Source organism: Vicia villosa, linkage group LG2 (assembly GCF_029867415.1).
Source record: "Vicia villosa cultivar HV-30 ecotype Madison, WI linkage group LG2, Vvil1.0, whole genome shotgun sequence".
NCBI lineage: Eukaryota > Viridiplantae > Streptophyta > Magnoliopsida > Fabales > Fabaceae > Vicia > Vicia villosa.
This window is the reverse complement of record NC_081181.1, coordinates 133,241,260-133,261,659: the sequence shown is the minus strand read 5'-3', so window position 1 is coordinate 133,261,659 and position 20,400 is coordinate 133,241,260. Positions and strand designations below refer to the sequence as shown.

General features: G+C 35.1%; 2 protein-coding genes across 3 annotated transcripts; one reads left to right on the top strand and one right to left on the bottom strand.

The window, feature by feature from the left end:
- The first annotated feature begins 658 nt into the window (after positions 1–658).
- Positions 659–6,958, top strand: LOC131650056 (cytochrome P450 CYP82D47-like). Its single transcript, XM_058919798.1, has 3 exons — positions 659–663; positions 2,996–4,082; positions 6,132–6,958. The coding sequence occupies exons 1-3, from the start codon at positions 659–661 to the stop codon at positions 6,759–6,761; spliced, it is 1,722 nt and encodes a 573-aa protein (XP_058775781.1). The 3' UTR covers positions 6,762–6,958.
- Positions 6,959–7,093: 135 nt separating this feature from the next.
- Positions 7,094–13,311, bottom strand: LOC131652167 (extra-large guanine nucleotide-binding protein 1-like). Of its 2 annotated transcripts, none has more exons than XM_058921955.1 (8): positions 11,924–13,311; positions 11,676–11,813; positions 11,458–11,562; positions 11,187–11,372; positions 9,954–10,131; positions 8,894–9,135; positions 8,614–8,777; positions 7,094–7,951 (listed from the first exon to the last, which is right to left on the bottom strand). In XM_058921955.1, the coding sequence occupies exons 1-8, from the start codon at positions 13,109–13,111 to the stop codon at positions 7,357–7,359; spliced, it is 2,796 nt and encodes a 931-aa protein (XP_058777938.1). In that variant the 5' UTR covers positions 13,112–13,311; the 3' UTR covers positions 7,094–7,356. The 2 variants fall into 2 exon arrangements, with proteins under 2 accessions (XP_058777938.1, XP_058777939.1); XM_058921956.1 differs by having other exon boundaries at positions 7,094–7,948; positions 11,924–13,310.
- Positions 13,312–20,400: the final 7,089 nt, after the last annotated feature.

Genomic DNA, 20,400 nt, shown 5'->3' with positions numbered 1-20,400 from the left:
ATTACTCCGGCGTACTCAATCTACAATACTCGTCAGAATCACCACATATCCCTCACATCAATGTCCATTTCTGAAACACCGACGAGATTTCAACCATATTGCTCTTTCGACGATGTCTCAATCGATCGAACAACACAGAGGCATGCAACTTAGATATTATGTGAATGTTAACCCCAACCCTATGTCTAGAATCAAAAGCTATCATGTGTTCTCCTAATCAAGATTTACGAAGCATATGTCTATAACAACATAAATCCGAAGCGATTAAGCAAAAAGATCATAAAAACACCGATTAAGATTTGTAAAGTAAACTTTATACAACTAGTAGAAATAGTAACAAACATCCATGTGTTTAGAGTAATTAATATAAAAACTCACCAAAAGGGAAATACAAAGAGAAGAGAAGAAGAGGAACCAAACATTTCTTGGTTTGTCAACTTCGATCGATGAGAAATTCAACCTCCGATCATGCGATTGCAAGCTCCAATGGTGTTTCCAAGCTAAATCTACCAAAAAATGACCTATGATGAGTTGGGGTTCAAAAATACCCAAAACATAACCTACAAAATCTGATTTTCGTCTATTTATGTAATTTTCAGTTCTGTACAGCGCGCATCGCGCCCACAATGCTGTCATAAAAAAACACCTTTTAGTAAAAATGACGTAACTTGAGAACCGTAACTCCGATTTGCATCCGGTTTGAAGCGTTGGAAAGCTTATTCAATTTCCCATATAACAATGACAACATATCAACCAAATTGGTAATTTATTATTCTTTGGTTTTGAGCTTTATTCGTTGACGAGTTGGTTTCGTTGCTAAAAAACGCGCGTTTGAAGTCGTGTCTTCGACACGTTATTGCTCATGCTCCAAATACGCCTCAATACCTACAAAATGAATAGAAAACTATCAAAAAGTATAAAAGTATATGAAAATACATCTATTCACAAAGTATACGTATTTATACACAAAACAGTGTATTATTCAAATAGTATTAACAAAAAGTATCGATAAGTGCAACAAAACATATATACAAAATAAGTACATTTTTGCACTTATCAGCAACCTTAGATCTGAATCCCAGATCCTTCATTTTGCTACTCTCCGGAGTTTCCGAGAGAATTGAAGATCTAGATTTCAGAGAATCATGGCTAAAAAACTGATCAGTCGAATCGATTACGATAGATCTCCGCGTTCGCTTCAGAGCGCTTCTCAATTCTGAGATTTGAGGAGGTTGTTAACCATTGAGTTGGAAGGCGGACGCGAATTTGTCGAAATCATGTGAATCAGGGGTTGATTCGTCCTTGATTTGGTTACCTAAGGTGGTTGCGAATTTGTAAATTTGAGATTGGACTTGAAATCTTGAAAATCGTAGGAATCGGAAGTCGATTCTCACGGACGGCACCACTGTTTCGTTCGGGAATCAAAAATGGATACAATTTAAAAACTAATGATCTTGAACAGCGATTTCGATCTCCTTTATGGCGGCTCAAGGTGGACCCTGCATGATTAGTACTTCAACGTCCAAATCAGTTCAAAATTCAAGATGAATGTGGTAAAAAATAGAGATCGGAGATTGTACCTTACTCTTAGCGTGTGAATTAATTTTATACCTTGAATCAAATGAAGTGGATTGAAGATGGATTGAGTCTTACTCTTTTAGGCCTTTAGTCGATTCAGAACAGAAATCATTTTTAAATGAACATATAATAAATTTTAAGTGAAATGTAAGAATTAAAATTATTTAAATTTAAAATATGAATATTGGTTTATTGAGTCAGCTAAAAGTAAATGATTAAAATTGTAATTAAGTTAAATAATTTTATATCAGTATGATTAAAACTTAATAAATATTTTTTAAATCACTTATAAACAGACCTGTCCATATTCCTCATCTTATCCCCCTTCACTTATAAATTTCCATTTTGTTTGTTACACGAGGGAAACGTTTTATTTATTCTAAAACAAAAGGTTAGCATTACAATCAGGACTTTACATAAATAGTAAAGATAAGTAGTAAACATACTTAGTAAAGGATAAGGATTTTGTGGCAGTACTTAAGTTTAGAATGAGTTTGTAGACCAAATCATTATCCACATATAATTTATTAAATTGGATATTTTTCACTTAATTTTTATTTTATAATGTCTCTGAGTATCAGTTTTTATAATGTATTAGTAGGAAAAAAAATATAACATAACAACAACAAGAATATAGGTAGCTTTTATATTCCGATCTACAAAATCAGTCTCCTGTGTTTAATTTTTTTTATTATTTTGCTTATGTAAAATTTAAACTGTGCAATTAATAATCAATATGAAAATATGAAAATAACGTAATGCAGTAAAAATAGAGATGATGTGTTTCATGTATAATATGACTATATGAGATAAAGTTGGAAATGACAATAATAAAAGAAAAATTGAAGTAATATCTATAAAAGAAACGATAGTGCAACATAAATTTAAATAATTTTAACGAGAAGACATATAAATTCAAGAAGAATAAATTAAATAAAAAGAAGTCAAACAATTAAATACAGATGAAAATTAAAAAACAAAAAAACTATATGAATAAAAAATAAGATTTGATTAGATCTCATGTAGATACAAAATAAAACTTATTATGGTATTGGATACTTTTGAAATTTAATCTCACAGTGTGAAATAATACCAGGTTGTTCTTTATATATATATATATATATATATATATATATATATATATATATATATATATATATATATATATATATATATATATATATATATATATATATATATATATATATATATATATATATATATATATATATATATATATATATATATATATATATAATTTGGTATGTCAATAAAATTATAAAAAATTTACATCTTAAAAATTTGATCTTATAAATTAATTATGATCTATCTCATTAACATATTAAATAATTTTTTGATTAATATAATGTTTCATCAAATAAAATAAAATGTGAGTTTTATTTTTATGGTGTAATAGTGTAACACGTATAAATTTAGAAAGCCTGTTTTTACATCCACTCATTTCTCAAAAACCACGTTCCTCAAAATTTACCAATCCGTACAGTGCAACTTTGACACAGTTCACTTCCTTATTTATACCAAAACCCTATAGCTTAATTTCGCAAGAAACAAAAATCGCAATGGCCATGGATGAGTTCATGTCCAACACTCTCATTTCAACCATTATTACTCTCCTAATTGGAGCTTTAATCTATCACATAAAGAAACCACATACAAAGAACTGCACTGCACCTCAAGCTGATGGTGCATGGCCTATTATAGGTCATTTGCATCTCTTTGGAGCTAAGAAACTTACACACAAAACACTTGGTACCATGGCTGACAAGCATGGACCGATTTTCACAATCAAACTTGGTTCATACAATGTTCTTGTACTAAGTAGCAGTGAAATGGCCAAAGAATGTTTCACTCTCCACGACAAAACATTCTCCACTAGGCCCTTTGTTGCAGCCTCGAAGCTCATGGGATACAACTATGCTATGTTTGGTTTCACTCCTTATGGTCCTTACTGGCGTGAGATGAGGAAGTTGGCTACGCTCGAGCTTCTCTCGAACCAGCGACTCGAGCTTTTGAAGAACACGAGAGTGTCTGTGATAGATGCTGCAGTGGGAGAGCTATATAGGTTATGGAAAATAAAGGGTTGTCAAAAAGAAGGAGTTTTGGTTGATATGAAGGAGTGGTTTGGTGATTTGACGCATAATATAGCTTTGAAAATGGTGGGAGGGAAGGTATATTATGGTGAAGGTGGGAAGTATAGGGAAGCGATGAGAGATTGGGTGTGTTTGTTTGGTGTGTTTGTGTTGTCTGATGCAATTCCGTTTTTGGGGTGGTTAGATGTTAATGGTTATGAGAAGGCTATGAAGAGAACTGCGAGGAAATTGGATAGTTTGGCTGAAGGGTGGTTGGAGGAACACAAAAGGAAAAGAGGTTTGGGTGAGAGTGGAAAGGAGGAACATGATTTCATGGATGTTATGTTGAATGTTTTGCAGGGTTCAGAGGTTTGTGGTTATGATTCAGATACAATCATCAAGGCTACTTGTCTGGTATGTCTTAAGCTAAAGCTTTTTTCCATGGTTGATATCAGATTGCATCAAACTTAAGTTGCTTGTTTGACAACATTTGACTCAATATTGTTGCAACTTTGTTTGGATGAAATATGTGAAAATTCAGTGGTTTTAATATTGGTTGATTTGGTTTGATCTTCTCTTTTCCCTTTTAAAAGGAGCATTTGCATGATACTTAAAATTCAGGAAACTTTAAAGTTCTCTTTGGGAGTTTGGAGGAAAAATGAGGTAGGAATGTTCTAAAAAATTATAAGTTGAACTGAACTAAAGTTAAAATAATTGAATCGTCATGTTTAATTAGTGAATTAAACTATAATACACAAACAATTCTAAAATCAAACTGAAATTGAATCGAAATTCAAAATGAAAAATACTAAAAATAAGTTTTAAATTCTTTTGTAAAAAATTAAAAAATAATTTAACAGTTGAGTTATTTAATAAATTGTTCAGTTTAGAAAAAAATTGTCTTTTAACAATTAGTATGGTTTGGAGTTACGAAACTGTTTACCAAATCAACAATTTTGGTTCGGTTCAGCTTTTAAAAGATTAAAACAGTTTGATTCAATTCGAGTGAATTTTTACTATAATTTATTACGGTTTAGATCGATTCTCTCACTAAACTATAATATGACCAACCCTAAAAAAAAAAGAAAAAAAAAGGGAGTGTTAAGATATATATTAGATTTAAATTATAGTTTCTTGAATAAATATCTTTATTATTAGGTTTGTTGGTTTTATTCCTATAATCAAAGAATTTTGTGTAGATTTAATTGCAATTAGGGATAAAAATAGAACAAACTAATCTACAAGCGCTTAAAGAGTCTATAGTTTATTCTATTTAAGATCTAATCTATTTAATAAAAAATATAATCTATTTAATAAAAAAGACTTGAACATTTTTAAAATGCCTACAATTTTATGGGGAAACCTTGGTGTCTATATAAAAAAAAATACTAAAAAAAAACTATTTAAAAACTTTAATGTGAAATATACTTTAAAATAAATTTTAAGTCAGGATAAGTTTTTAAAAATATGTAGACCATAAAAATAAAATCTTTAATAGACCATAGATCAACCCTATTTTCCCCCTTAATTACAATCACTTGATTATAAATAATAAGGCCAAGAGTAATTTCCGTCATGCAATTCAAATTATCACATTCAACACTAACCATAAAATGGATATTTTATGTTTGCATTGGAAGTGAGTTTGACTAAATCAAAAGTGACAATATGATTTGGATTGGATGTGTGTGGGTTTGAGTGAATCGCGGCGATACTTTGATTTTGTTGAAACTCAAATGTATCTTTGTGTCGTTTTTGTTGAAGTCACGATAATATTGTGATTTTGTTGACACTCTAGATTTTGTTGACACGTGATTTTGCTAAAACTCAAGTCTCGTTTTGTGTAGTTTTTGTTAACGTGTGATTTTGCTAAAACTCACGTGTCGCTTTATGTAGTTTTTATTTATATTGTGATTTTGTTGAAACTTAAATGTAGTTATTTTTGAAATCACATTGACACCATAATTTTGTTGAAACTCAAGTGTTAGCTTTGTGTAGTTTTTGTTGAAGTAATTGAGTATGCTTTGTGTAGCTTTCGTTGAAGTCTTAGACGCACACTACCCCGTGATTCAATTAAGAGACACCGTAATTTTGTTGAAACTCAAGTGTAGATTTGTGTAGCTTTTGTCGAAGTCGTACACGCACACTGTGTTTAGTTAAAAGTCAGTGATCATGTTGAAACTCAAGTGTAGCTTTGTGTCGTAGACGCACCGTGTGTAGTTTTTGTCAAAGTCGTAGACGCATACTGATTCAGTTAAAAGTCACCGTTGATCCAAATATTCACCGTGGATTTAATGTATTAAGACATGTTTCCCTCTCAACTTCTCCAAAACTGGTGTTTTTTTTTTGTTATATATTATGATTCAGTACAACATCCTTCGTTTGGCGATTAACTTATATTATGAGTGTCGTAGACGCATACCTTATCAGTTTGGCAATTAACTTTTGAGTATGTATTGGCAGAATCTAATTTTAGCAGGAAGTGACACCACCATGGTGACTCTAACATGGGCACTATCCCTACTACTCAATCATCAAATGGAACTCAAAAAGGCACAGGATGAGTTGAACACTCATATTGGGAAGGACAGGAAGGTGGAAGAATCTGACATAAAGAACTTATCATACCTTCAAGCCATTGTCAAGGAAACATTACGACTCTATCCACCAAGTCCAATTATCACCTTGCATGAAGCAATGAACGACTGCACTTTTTCATGTGGCTATCACATTCCTGCTGGTACACAGTTGATGGTGAATGCTTGGAAGATCCACCGAGACAGTCGTGTTTGGACCGATCCTCATGATTTCAAGCCTGAGAGGTTTTTGACAAGCCATAAAGATGTTGACATCAGAAGTCAGAACCATGAGCTTGTAACCTTTGGTTCTGGAAGGAGAGCATGTCCAGGGTCCTCATTGGCTTTAAGAGTGGTACATTTGACATTGGCTAGACTGCTACACTCATTCAATGTTGCTTCTCCCTTGAATCAAGCTGTAGACATGACAGAAAGCCCTGGACTCACAAATTTAAAAGCAACCCCACTTGAAGTTATTCTAACACCGTGTCTAGATACCAACCTTTATGAAGACTAGAATCACAAGTCATTATATAAGGCTTTTTTCCCTCTAAATAAGGCAACACTTATCAGGTTGCAATAAGACATTTAATGGAGGTAATAGCTATGAATTATGATGTATTAAATAGTTCATATCTGGTGCACTCTTCAGTATTGTGATAATTCTTCGCTTTTGATTCACATTCATCGATCTTACTATCTATCAGTCATGTCTACATTCTATCGCCAAAAAGGAGTGGTTGAATAATTTTCATGTAACTTATGCCTTAAGCCTGAAACACCAAACGATATGTACGTCATACAAAAGTCAGTTTGCAACCAAAGTATAAGGACCGGCCAACACTGATATACAAACTCAAACATCGAGATACAACTTTACTATGTAAAAAAATATGAATTTGAACATTACACCGTGAACTGTGGTATGTGCTGGCTGACTCACCAGCATTCCCTAACCACATGAAATCTTACCTACTCGTGCCTAGTGCATCTTACAAGTCGATAGCTTGTAGAAGTTACATTTCCAGTTACTCCTAGTTAGCAATATATGTACAAGGACAGAATTCATGTCATACACAAGTATGGCTCCTAACTCATGACAGAACTAGTAATCAATGAGATAATGAACTCGCCTCAGTGCTATACATCGAGTACTCACTTGAGTTAAAGTTTTGTTTCTCTTCACTCCACTTCAAAATTTCCTTGGCATATTTAAGGGATGCATCAACACTATCTGGTTCCAACCCCTTCACCACAGAAACATACAACTTTCGTCCAGTAAGCGATGAATAAAGCCTTTTAAACTTAACCGCTATGTAATGGGAAGCCAGCTGACCAAGAGACGGATTACTATTAATGCTGTTGCTATTGCTGTTGGTGCGATTGCGGCTAGTTATTGGATGAAAATCAGAGAACCAATCACACTTGGTCAAAGGAACTTGTTCGACTTTCTCCTCAAAAAGGTCAAATTTGTTCAATATCAACAAGAATTCCATTTGCTCAAAAGTTGGATGTGTGACAATGGTCTCAAAAAACTTCATGCTCAATATCATCTTGTTAGTGAGATGACCATTTCCTTCGACAGAAAACTGATCATAGTCACTCAAGGAAACACAGAAGATGACCATTTCAACATCCTCAAACATCTCTATCCACTTGCAATTTTCTCCTAGCCCCCTTGAATGCACTCTAATTAGTTGATACCTGCTAACCAACCAAAAAGTTATTAATCATTAGAAATACTCAATAGCAATTGAAACAATATCTTCTTAAACTCCAAATAATTATAAAGAAACAAGTTATATATCTGAACACCGGCCAGTATGGTATGAAATACCTAAATTTGCTTCCTAGTCAAATTCACATATCTGAAAATCAGTAACATTATTGGATACTTCAGACATTATTTAGATATGCATTTGAGAAATGCATCTTTCTTATGAGAAGCATAGTTTAGCTTTTACATACTGAACCTGATTCTAAAAATATTTGGATAGCCATTCCATTAAATTAGAAAACTACATTTGGGATTTCACATCCATATTCATGTAACCCAAAGAAAGATCCATTGGTTTTCTTAAATGTTTTATAGGGAGGACAGATACAACCAGGGCTCAACAAAAACATTTTAATAGTGGTAGAAAAATATTTTCATCAACTACATAAGCTCTTTGCTACAATTCTACCATAATCCTGATGTAAACTTTCATTTACATACCCATCCTATTGGCAGTTTTACCAGTGTTATTTTACAAGAAAATTAATCACAACAGCAATTGGGTTAATCAGGACCACAACCCATTTCTGAGATATAACAACAGGCATAAACAAATTTGTTGTTGAAACAAGCACAAGATATTTACACCTACCTAGCCAAAGAATCATATTGATCAGTAGTGTCCACAGTTTCCTCGGGAGCTGATTGGGGAAATGAAAACTCCACACAAGCCAACCCATTTGATGAAGTAACTCCTTCAGCATAGAGGATATCTAAATCCGAGGGCTCATAATCTGTCCTTAATATTTTGACAGCCTGAACAAAATTTGTCATGTTTAGATACATTGTCCATTAACAGCACAAGATGTCAAAGATACTAATTAATTTGATGAAGAAACAGATAAGAATCAATAGAAATCAAAGTGTCTTACCCGCTCTAAGAAATAACTGGCAACACTAGGCAGCATTTCCAATTCACCTTTTCTTTTGTATGTGGCCTTAATGGCAGCATCGTTCCACAATTCCTCAATCAAGGGTGCATATTCACGAGTAGCGGCAGGAAAGATGGCGTCCAGTTTGCCTGATGCCATAGTTTTTAGCAACCAATCAGAGAATGCTTTCAGCCTTGGACCAATGGAATATATTGTCTTGTCACCAGGGTTAGGACTGGTTCCTGTATTAAATCATAACCATAACCGTCAATCTCTTGAAGTAAATGGACACATTAAATTTGAATCCTACTTGCCTCATATAGAGAAAGTGTCTATCCCTTATTCAATAAAATTTGGGGAGATCCTACTATTTTACTGACTATCATGCAGTTGCATATTACCTAAAGTGTTTGGAAGTACAATATTTATAATATTTCAAGCTCTAATTAAGATAAAGATATCTAATTACGAAATAAATTTTAAACATGACACAGATTAATAAATCTATAACAATCAGAGATAAACATTGAGATTATACAGCCTGAGTTAATGCACAAGACAAATGAATTGATCTGAAGAGCATCTCATATTTTCAACATACCAATATTTTTCACAAGAGACTAATCTTTATGAAATATGAATCACGCTGTCCAAAATAATACACATACTAGTATTTCATATCGGTAATTTTCATTTTGATTAGAGAAATTCTCATTGAAATATATGACATATTTTAACACAGTCCACAGTAGACACTGGTCAGAAATAAGATAAGTTGCAATTCTATTAAACCCTAAGCATTATGAATGAGCTGCTTATATTGTGCCAATTATGAAGAGATAGAGGTCAATACAAAACTATGAACTACAGCAATTCGACGATGCCTTAAATACACATACAAGCATGCTATAAACATGTAAACATACAAGAAACTGTTTGGACTGGCATTTGACAACTAGATGGTGAATAAATGGTGTTTTAAAAGGAAAATTGCTTGGTAGAGTCAAAAACAACAAGAATAATATTAAGAATATTTCAGAAAGAGACAACACAATCTTACCTGCTGTATCAAGCACGGAAGTTTGTCTCTCCTTTAAATCTGCCAATATTTCATCCTCAAAACGCTCGCGGCCCTCGAGGAGTATGCCCAGGTAAGTATAAACATTGGTCTGAATGGTCAATAATATATTTTCATGCTCATCTTCTGAGAAGGGAATGCTTTTGTAAAGAATCTTGGCCTGCCACAAATATTTGCAATACTATGAATACGCCAATTATTACTTGCAAATATAGTGATTTCAGTGTTGTCAATTGTGGATAGCAGAAAATAGAGGATTGTTAAAATTCCACTACACATTAGTATTATAGCGTGCCACTATAGCCACTATTTGACAGTATTTCGTACTATATAACATATCGCAGAACAGTGGCAGTTGTCCCAAATTCCGCTACACTATAATTGCTATTTAACAAGACTGGGTGATTTTGTTTCAATTTGAGGTTTGGGGGGGAGTCAAAAGTTTATTTCAACATTTGTCAAGTACACATGTATAATCAGATACTATGCCAAACTATGATGTTAGCTGTCCAATTGTCCTTTACACCAAATTTGCTTTCTCTGAACAAGGAAATACTAGATGACAGAAAGGGGAGTATCATAGTGGTTTAACCACCTTCAAAGTTAATTTCAACATTCGTCAAGTACACATGTATAATCAGATACTATGCCAAACTATGATGTTAGCTGTCCAATTGTCCTTTACACCAAATTTGCTTTCTCTGAACAAGGAAATACTAGATGACAGAAAGGGGAGTATCATAGTGGTTTAACCACCTTCATTTCAGCCAGAGAAAGAAGAGTATCATACTCCCTCCGGTCCTATTTATAAGAGAAAATTAGTTTTTTTTCTCCGAGCTATTTTTCAGTGTATTAATTAAATAATTAGAGTTTCCTTGAAGGTAGCATTAACTGGCCTGAAGGTGGTTCCTTGGTCTTTGTATTTTGGTAATTTATTTCTTATATATAGGACTAGAGGGGAACATGATTAACATATACATAACCTTTTGTAACACAGACGCTATTACTGTGTCTGCAATATATCATGACTCTAGGCTTAGAAAACTCCCAGAGGTTTCTCATATTAATGTTTTCTAATTTTTTTTTGCAAAGGTTTAAGTTTTTTAAATTAAGAACAACAAATTTGATAACTCGTGTTTACATTACATACCATATTTTGAAAAATATCCAAAAGAAACTTGATTCACAGGCTCAATTACTGAATTGAAAAATCACCTGCTTAAAGATAGTGCTGGTTCCAGAGCCACTGCAACCAACCAAGAGAAGCTTCTGAACTATTCCATGCTCGAGGTAGTCAGGAATTGATCTGTTGGCCAAATTGGAGTGTTGTTCTCCAAGAGAATTTGAAGATTTAGAAGGAACTGGCAGGGACAGGAAAGCACATACAAGCTTGGTTCCAGCCTAGCAAGTGAAATCAAATAGTAAGTAGCAACTAACATTGGGCTAGAAAAAAATAAGAGACAAACACATTTCATAGAAAAGTTACCTTTCCCCATATATACCCTCGTGTATTCTTCTGTCCCTCTTCTTGATAGGAACCATCCTCATTGACCCAAAAATGTGGGTTGCCTGCACACTGAACTCCTGCCAACTGCACAACCAAAACACGACTCCTTCAACAATTTTGTTTTAAAACAAACAAAATATACACAGATATTAAGATAGAGTCTTTCAAAATTATTTGTGTGTATATTCAATTTCAACCTGCAACATCCGAAGCTCCACTTTTGTTATTTCTCGACCATTCACGAAAACCTGCGTGTTCCCATTGCTAGCATCTGGCTGAATGGGACTTCCGACATTCAGATGAGCACTAATTATACTGGAAGGCTTCTGTCCTTCCTGTGAAATCACAAACCAAAACCAGCATCCATAATTAAAAATAAAAATCAAACAGCATTCAAATCACAAATGCATGGAGAGAAATCATATATATACTAATAAATATATACCTTCCCCCAAAATCCAGATACTTTATCATACCAATAGTTTCCTGGCTTAAGCTTCTTTGGAGGATTTGGACAGTTCTGCAAGGTAATCAGTTCTTCATAAGAAAGCGGCTTCCCATTCACACAAATGTATTCGGGTGGAAGTTGATTTACTTCACAAAACTTCTCAGCTTTCATTATCTGTCTAACCTCCAACTGACTAAGCAATCGCTTAAGCATCCGAGAGCATTTCCCTAAATTCGCTCTATTGGATTCGTCTATAGAAAATCCAATACAAGTAACACATTTTCTACCTTCAGGCATAGACCCCATTGCTCTAAGCACACAATTACTACAATACTTTGCATCACAAACCAAACAAACCTCCTTATCAGTGAACCTACTCCCCTTGAAACATCTATAACAAGACCCTTTTTTTCCCTTTGTTAGAGGCTCCCTTTTAACAGGTCTAGTCACAGTTTCCTCAACATCAAATTCATCACGCAAACCATCATCATCATCCTCATCGGAATCCACATCGAAAGTAACAGCAGGAAGACGTTTAGCATCACAATCCTCAGCTTTCAACGACGAAACACGAGTTGATGGATACTCTAAACTCAACACTGACTCAGCTGAACCCCAATCTTGTTGGTTCAACTCGTTAAAATCAAAACTCCCTTTCTCATCATCATTGGAAACCCTCAAAGCACTAAACTCCAAAGTACTAGAGCTTCCGGTTCTAGTGCTTCTACTAACTCCACTCGGTAACTCACTCGAGCTCGATTCTTCGAGCAACCTCGAAGAATCACCAACATCCGAAAACTCGCCGGAGACTCCATTTCCGTTGGAGAAATCAAACGGCCCGGAGCTGCTTAACTCACCGGAGAGCTCACAGACATTACTCTGAGAAGCTCGGTGATCGAAGGCAATAACAGAAGTGGGAGAAACAGTTCTATCTAAAGCTAATTCAACTTCTTTCGAAACCCTAGATTCGGAGCTAAATGCTCTAAGCTCTTTCACAGTGTGGTGGTGCGGTGGTAACAAAGGCTGCACAACCGGTAAAGAGAGAGTTTCAGAGAGAGGAACCTGGGAAACAACTGCTGCCACCGGAATGTTGTCGACGGCAATTGGAACTGCTCGGGGAAGATCGTAACCTAATGGAGGTCCGTCATATTCGACGGCAAAGGAATATTCCGGCGCCGGCGACATGGTTGTGTAGCCCTAATCAGAAGCTAAATTAGGAAATGCAATAAAAATAAAACCATGAAGGGAAAAAAAGGAAATGAAATTGTAAAAGATTATTGCAATTTGCGAGAAGGATTTGGTATGTGTGTAAAGAATAATAATAGATAGGTTCAGTGTAGTGTGCAGTGCATAGATTAGGAAAATGAAATGTGTTGTGTTGTTGTAAAGATAGAAAAAAGAAACAAAAAGGTAATTTTAAGTAATATCGTAACAATAACAATAATTTATGTTGATAAATATTTAATTTATATTTTTTCTGAAATTAAACACTGAATAAATGAGATGTCGTGAATTGAACTTTTTAAGTCGACAATACTATCAGTGATATTTTTGCATAACAATTAGTAATTGAGTTGGTTTAATGCAACAATAATATAATTGATGTTATTACACAATTATCAACCGAGTTGGTTTAACACAATAATACTTTGTACAATTATCAATTAAATTAAATTAACACAATAATATTAAAATTGATATCTTTATACAGCTATCGACTGACCTGATTAAACGCCATAATATTTAGATTTTTTTTTAGTGATAGCGAAAAAGAGAGGAGAACACGGGAATAGTGGAATCTTTGTGCTTTTTGTTTGGCGAATGTGGGGTTAGGAGCTGGTCACCACTTTTTTGTCCTTTTGCGTAGTTCAAGTTGGCATCCTATCCTATCCAATTTTGTTTTTCATCTCTATTAAGTTATTATTAGCTACTAATTACTCACTTAATCTTTTAATTAGATTTTTTTTTCTGTTAAAGTACAGTATTTCATATGTTACTTTTTAACATTTTTTTCCTTTTTCTATACGTTTCTTATATAATTTATTTAAAGCACTTTCTCGTCTAATTTCCTTTTGAGCTAAGAATGGGTGGGTGGGGGGTGGCCCAGGTTTTGGTGCAAATTATACCCCACAAACAAAAAGGACTCTATTAATTTGACATGTTTCAGTGACGAATGAATTAATGAATGTTAGAATTTTTATATTCCCTTTTGTTTTTTATTTCTCTATATTAAAAATTAGTTATTAAAATCAGTTTGTTGTTGTTTTGTGTTTTTTACTTTGTTACGTTTTTCCACTTTCCAATCTGCTATGTTACGAGCACGTTACTGGATTCTGACTCGACCTTTGGACTCGACATGAGTTTTTCATTACTGTCTTGCGTGTGATTCTTTCCTTCATTGGAGTCTTGTGTTTGTCACATTTATATGTGAGTGTAACACAACCATATAATGCAAACAAATCTTGTAAATAGGGACCAATATAGTAGCATATTTGGATTAATTGTGTAATACTATGTATCAAAGGTGTAAGATAATTACTTAATCAATATGTTATTGGGTTGAATGAAAACAAAATTATGAAGAGATGGGAACTCACTTTACGTGAAGAACATTCTTCCACACGGTGAGTTTTCATCTCACTTTTCCTTCTAATTGAGTTTTTATCATAAATAAAATAAAATAATTCAAAACGAAATTTTGAAATTTTTTAGTAATATTATGTTTTTCGATAAGTGGTTGGATGTTTATACATCATTAAATTATAGTTAAAACATGTTTAGTAACTATTTTGCATTGATTTTTTTTAGTAACATGTTTAAATTATTTGTTTGTTAGCATTGATTTTTTCATTATTTAACATGAATTATCAACAAACTAATACTCTTTATTTTTTTAAATAGCGTTTTGGCTTGACATCACTATCTTTTTAAAATAGTGTTAACTCTTATCGGGACAGCTAGGTTGTGATTTAATAGACTACTGGATAGAAGCATTACATTCTAGATAAATTTTTGTGAGCGGTTTTTATATGCTTCACAATTCGGAAAAGACGACCACTGACTATGACCACCCTAAACGGTGTTTAGGGAAAAAAGGAAAATTTGTGGTCTTACATTAACCGATTCATAGAAGTTGTTGTGAAAGTCGAGGGAGTTGGAGACAACCTTCTGTGTTGGATCTTCGAGAATGGCCTCCTGAGGGACCATCCCTTTAGGTTAAAAATAGGGAGGAAGAAAGTGAAGACCTTTCAAGAGGTGTTCACCACGCTAGAGTCGTACATGCTCTTAGAGGAGAATTTGAGCATATGTTTCGACAAATTTGCATCAGTCGAAACCCATTATAGTCGCCTGGTCGGGAAGGAGTCCCGTCGACATCGAGATGAACCTAGTCGGGGTCATGCAGGGAAGGTACGAAAAATACACCCCCTTGAATGCTTCTCGGGAGAAGATCTATCATGATGGCGCCAACAACGAATTTTAAATAAATTAAATTATTATCACTTTCATAAGAGTCACAACTATAAGATTGATGATTGCATCCAGCTGAATGATATCATTGAGGGTCAGGTTAAAAAAGGTTGGCTGACTGAATACGTCAACGGTGCTAAAAGAGATAAGGAGGAGTCGCCTAGAGGCAAATCCTCCTTGAAGAGTGCAGATGCTGGAACCAACGAGGGAAAGCGTTTTCATATCGCCACCATCATTGGAGGTGCGCCCTAGGAGAATCTCCCCTCCAAGGGGACTATGATGGCGATAACTCCTGCAAACGTATGTTCTCAAAGTTGTTCGAAAAGATGGGCTTCGATATAGGCATCATATGGCCATATAAGGGCTACGAACTCTAGGCATTCAATGGAAAAATTATTCATCCTTAGAGATATGTGGAGCTGATGATAGCCGTAGGCAGGGGAGGGATACCTGAACGGTAAATTAACAATGCCTTGTTGTCTCATGCATGAGCGTCCACAACTGCATCTTGGGAAGACCTTTTGTAGTCAGTTGGACGTCTTTGCCTCACCGATGCATTTGAAGCTAAAGTATCACAATATCTAGGGAGAACCAACCACCATCAACGTCCACCTCAAGGGGTTAAAAAGAATATGTCAAGCTCTCCTTAAGGATCAAGAAGAATGTATAGTCATGGAGATTAATGTATCTTATCACACTGGACAACTCAACATGATGGGCATGTGTCCTCCGAAAAGTAGCTAGACCGACTATGGCAAACGAGAAGAATAAGCGGCGACTAGCCCACTTGGTTATGTTTTCCCTTTTTCCCATTCATGTTAACTATTGTGATTGTATCATCATCTTCTTAATGTAAAGAGATATCTTGCAATGATAAATGAAATATGATATTTTTTTGAAATATTTGTTTCTTTGTGATTGTCCATTGTAACTTTGAATCTGGGGTACGACCGATGTGCTTGAGACCTGGTACTAGGGGTGGCAAAATGGATCGTCCGCCCCGCTCCGCCTTATGCCCGCCAAAAAAAGAGCGGGACAGGCAATTCTACCAAGTGGAAATGGACATAAAAATCTAGCCCGCCTATTTTATTTATTTATTTATTTTTCATTTTTTTAATAGATTAATAGGCTTGTTTTACCTTTCGATTAGATTTTTCACTTATTTTTTAGAATAATTTGTTATAAAGCATCTTTTTAATAAATATGACTTTAAAATAGGGTAAATATGTTTTTAGTGCCTATAAATAACTCAAATTTCATTTTCAGTCCTTATAAAAAATGACATATTTTGGTCCCTACAAAATTTCTATACATGCAGTTTTAGTCCCTACTATTTTCTAAAATTTTGAAAACTGTTTAATTACCATTAAACTTTTAAATGTTTAAATAATTTTGTCATACTTGTTTAGAAAACTATAATAAATGTTCTTTTACCAAATTATAGAATTTTTTAAAATAAGAAGAATTAAATATGAATTTTTTAAATTTAAAAAGATAATGATAAAAGTAATGCAAATCTCGACTTAGAAATCAAATTTGAGTTCCTTTTTTTACGAAATTTTTATAACGTTCAAAACATGTCTGTAAAATAATCATTCAAAAATACACATTTGTTTAACAGCAGGGATTAAAACTACGTGCATAATAATTTTGTGAGGACGAAAAGATGGCATTTTATTAATAGGGACCAAAAACAAAATTTAGTAATTTTATAGGGAACAAAAACATATTGAACCCTAAATAATATTGATATATTCAGAAATAAATGTACAAAATAAAACCATCAAGAATTATAATTACTATAATTAACTAAAAAAAGACGGGTTTAAGGTGGGACGGGTGTTGGCTGGAGATTTCGTTTGGGAAGATTAACCTTCGAAAGCTTGAGTTCAAAGAATGATGGTTACTGAAGACCATCTTTGAAGATTTAAGAATGGCTACTGACGGCCATGTTTTAAGAGAAATGTCTAAGTTGGAACGAAAGAGAGGAGTGTTAATGCTAGCACAAGAGGCACTTTTTGCCGAGACTTAGACAATTCGCGGAAAATTGCATGAAGTACTGAAGCTTAGTGTATTTCCGCATCAATTTCGAATATAGCTATACTGCCACGCGTCGAAAAGGACTCGAGCGGGAAGATTTGAATTGCGAAACGGTTTCCATCAACTGCACATCGACAGATGGCGTCCCCAGGGTTCTCGTGGATAACGTGGCATTAGATTATTGTACGACCGTTAGGGTCGAATTTAGTATAAATAGGAGTCTTAATGATAGGATTTCGTGTGTTCATTGTGTACAAATTACTCACATATCGCTCAAGTATCAAGTGTTAAGAGAAAGAGTTCGCTGAGAAATGTACGTATGACACCATCAATTTGAATACATGTGTATTTACTTTTATCAAATGTCTTTTAATTTCTTTACTTCTCTTTCCCTGTTTATGCCTTTACTTTCAAAGTCATTTAATTTCCATGTACTTTAATTTTCTTGCAATTTACAATTTCGCAATTTACATGTTTTCTCTTATTACGATTGATGTTTCGAAATTACACTAACTTATGCAATTAGCGTTGTATCGAACGATTAACCATTTTGAACATAAGTTTTTTGAAATCAAAACAAACAGGTATGAACCAAATCACATCAATAAACCTTTTGTTTGACTATGTCCTAGGATCAATCTAGTCGATCCTGCGAGTAACCAAATCATATTTATTATAGTTTGGAAGACTAGCGGTTGTTTACCGGAAATCACCGTAAACAAATTGGCACGCCCAGTGGGACTGTGTCAAACTAAGTGTTATTAATTGATTGTTTTGTTTTGTCTAGAAATTGTCAAGACCTTGTATGAACCTTAGGAACGGTAAATTAACCAACAGTGCAAAACAAGTTCCTAAACGAAGGTACAACAAGAAAATGGTCGTAACGACCAGTGCAGGGGGCGAAGAAAATCCCCCACAAGGATCAGGAACAGCAGCGTCAAACGCGACGAATGTTTCGACATCCACTCAAGGAGCGCAGGCCATACCGGTTTCGACAGGATCTGAGCCAGCGGGTAGTTCGCAAACCATGGTCGGAAATACTTCCACATCAACTGGGACTATCCCCATTTCAGTATCGACTACCGCTCCTCTGTCTGTAAGTGCAAGCGAGATACCACCCGTATCGACGAACGCTGCAAATCATTTTTCCACCCCAGGGCCTTCATTCACTGTAGATGGTTGGAGACCAAATATGCAATACGGGATGCCATATTCGTATATGGCAGGACTACGAGGAACAGGACCTACATACACTACAACCAACCCAGCGGCGCTTTCACCGAACGTGGGTTCAGTAGGTCGAAGCGCACACAATATTGGTGCGTCGACTCAGATTCCCCCTATGACCACGAGTACTCAAGCAGCATTCCGACAAGAAATGGATGCAAGTAACCAGGACATGGTAGGACTCCTTGCTAGAGAATTAGGAACCATCTTCGATCCAATAGTAACGAGCACTACTAGATCTAGCCAGGATAGCGCAGAAACATACCAAAGGTTATCATCACAAATGGGACGAATGGCGGATTTTTTGGGAGTCCCACAAGAAAGACGAAGGAATAACCAATCAACCCACCAAGAAGAAGATCCAATTGTCCGACAAATTCGAAATATAGAACCCCCACCAAGGCCAAATCCAATGGGACAGAACCCAATGGTCGAAATGGGAACTCAAATCGAAACAACGGAGACTGGCCAACAGGCTATCCCTCGACAACAGCCCAGAGTAGTTATGGTAGGGAGAGACGAACATCCTGACGCAGTTATCCACAGAGTCAGGAGAAATGATTTGGCAACAGAAAATAATCTTACTGCCATGATAGAAAGAATAATGGCTAATAACGGTTTAAATACTGGATTTCGACGTCCAAATTATACATCTCCCATACCTGAATACATCATGCAAAGTGAGTTGCCAAGGGGCATTAAGGTGCCCAAATTCACCAAGTTTGCAGGGGATACTAATGAATCAACGGTGGAGCATATAGCCAGATATTTGACGGAGGCAGGAACGTTAGCAGGAAACAAGGATCTAAGGATCAAGTATTTCCCTAGTTCATTAACCAAGAACGCTTTCGTCTGGTTTACTACCCTACCCCCAAATTCCATAGATACATGGACACAACTAGAAAGATTGTTCCACGAACAATTTTACATGGGTCAAACAAAGATAAGTTTGAAACAATTGGCTAGTATTAAAAGGAAGTTTACAGAGCCTATTGATGATTACCTAAACAGGTTCCGTTTGCTGAAATCGAGATGTTTCACAGTCGTCCCAGAACACGAATTAGTCGAAATAGCCGCTGGTGGTTTAGACTATTCGATTAGAAAGAAATTAGATACCCAATATTTAAGAGACATGGCCCAATTGGCAGATAGGGTTCGACAGGTCGAACGACTGAAAGCAGAGAAGGCTAAAGTAAACAAAAGTTACAAAAAAGAAAGAATATCCTACGTTGAAGTCGAAGACACTGATAGCGAAAACTTTGATGACCCATATGGCATAGAGGAGGTCGAGATAGACCTAGCTGAATTAAAAGAAGCGCCGCCTTATGCTTGCAAATTACTTACCCCTGCTAACGGGAAGAATCCAATAGAAAATGATAAAAGCGATAGATTCCCTAAGAAAACTTATACATTTGATGTCACCAAGTGTGACGAAATATTTGATTTGTTAGTAAAAGATGGCCAAATGATAGTACCTCCTAACTCTAAAATTCCTCCGTTAGAACAACGGAAGAAGCGAGGTTTTTGTAAATATCATGGTTTTTTAGGCCATAAGACCTCACAATGTTTTCTTTTCAGGGATCTAATTCAGAATGCTCTCAAGGATGGTCGTTTGAAGTTCGCTGACAAGGCTAAGAGCTATATGAAGGTCGATACCAACCCCTTGAACATTGCTGATACCAACCTGTGTGAGCCATGTGACATCAACATGGTGGAAGTATCTGAAGTCGAATTTGCTG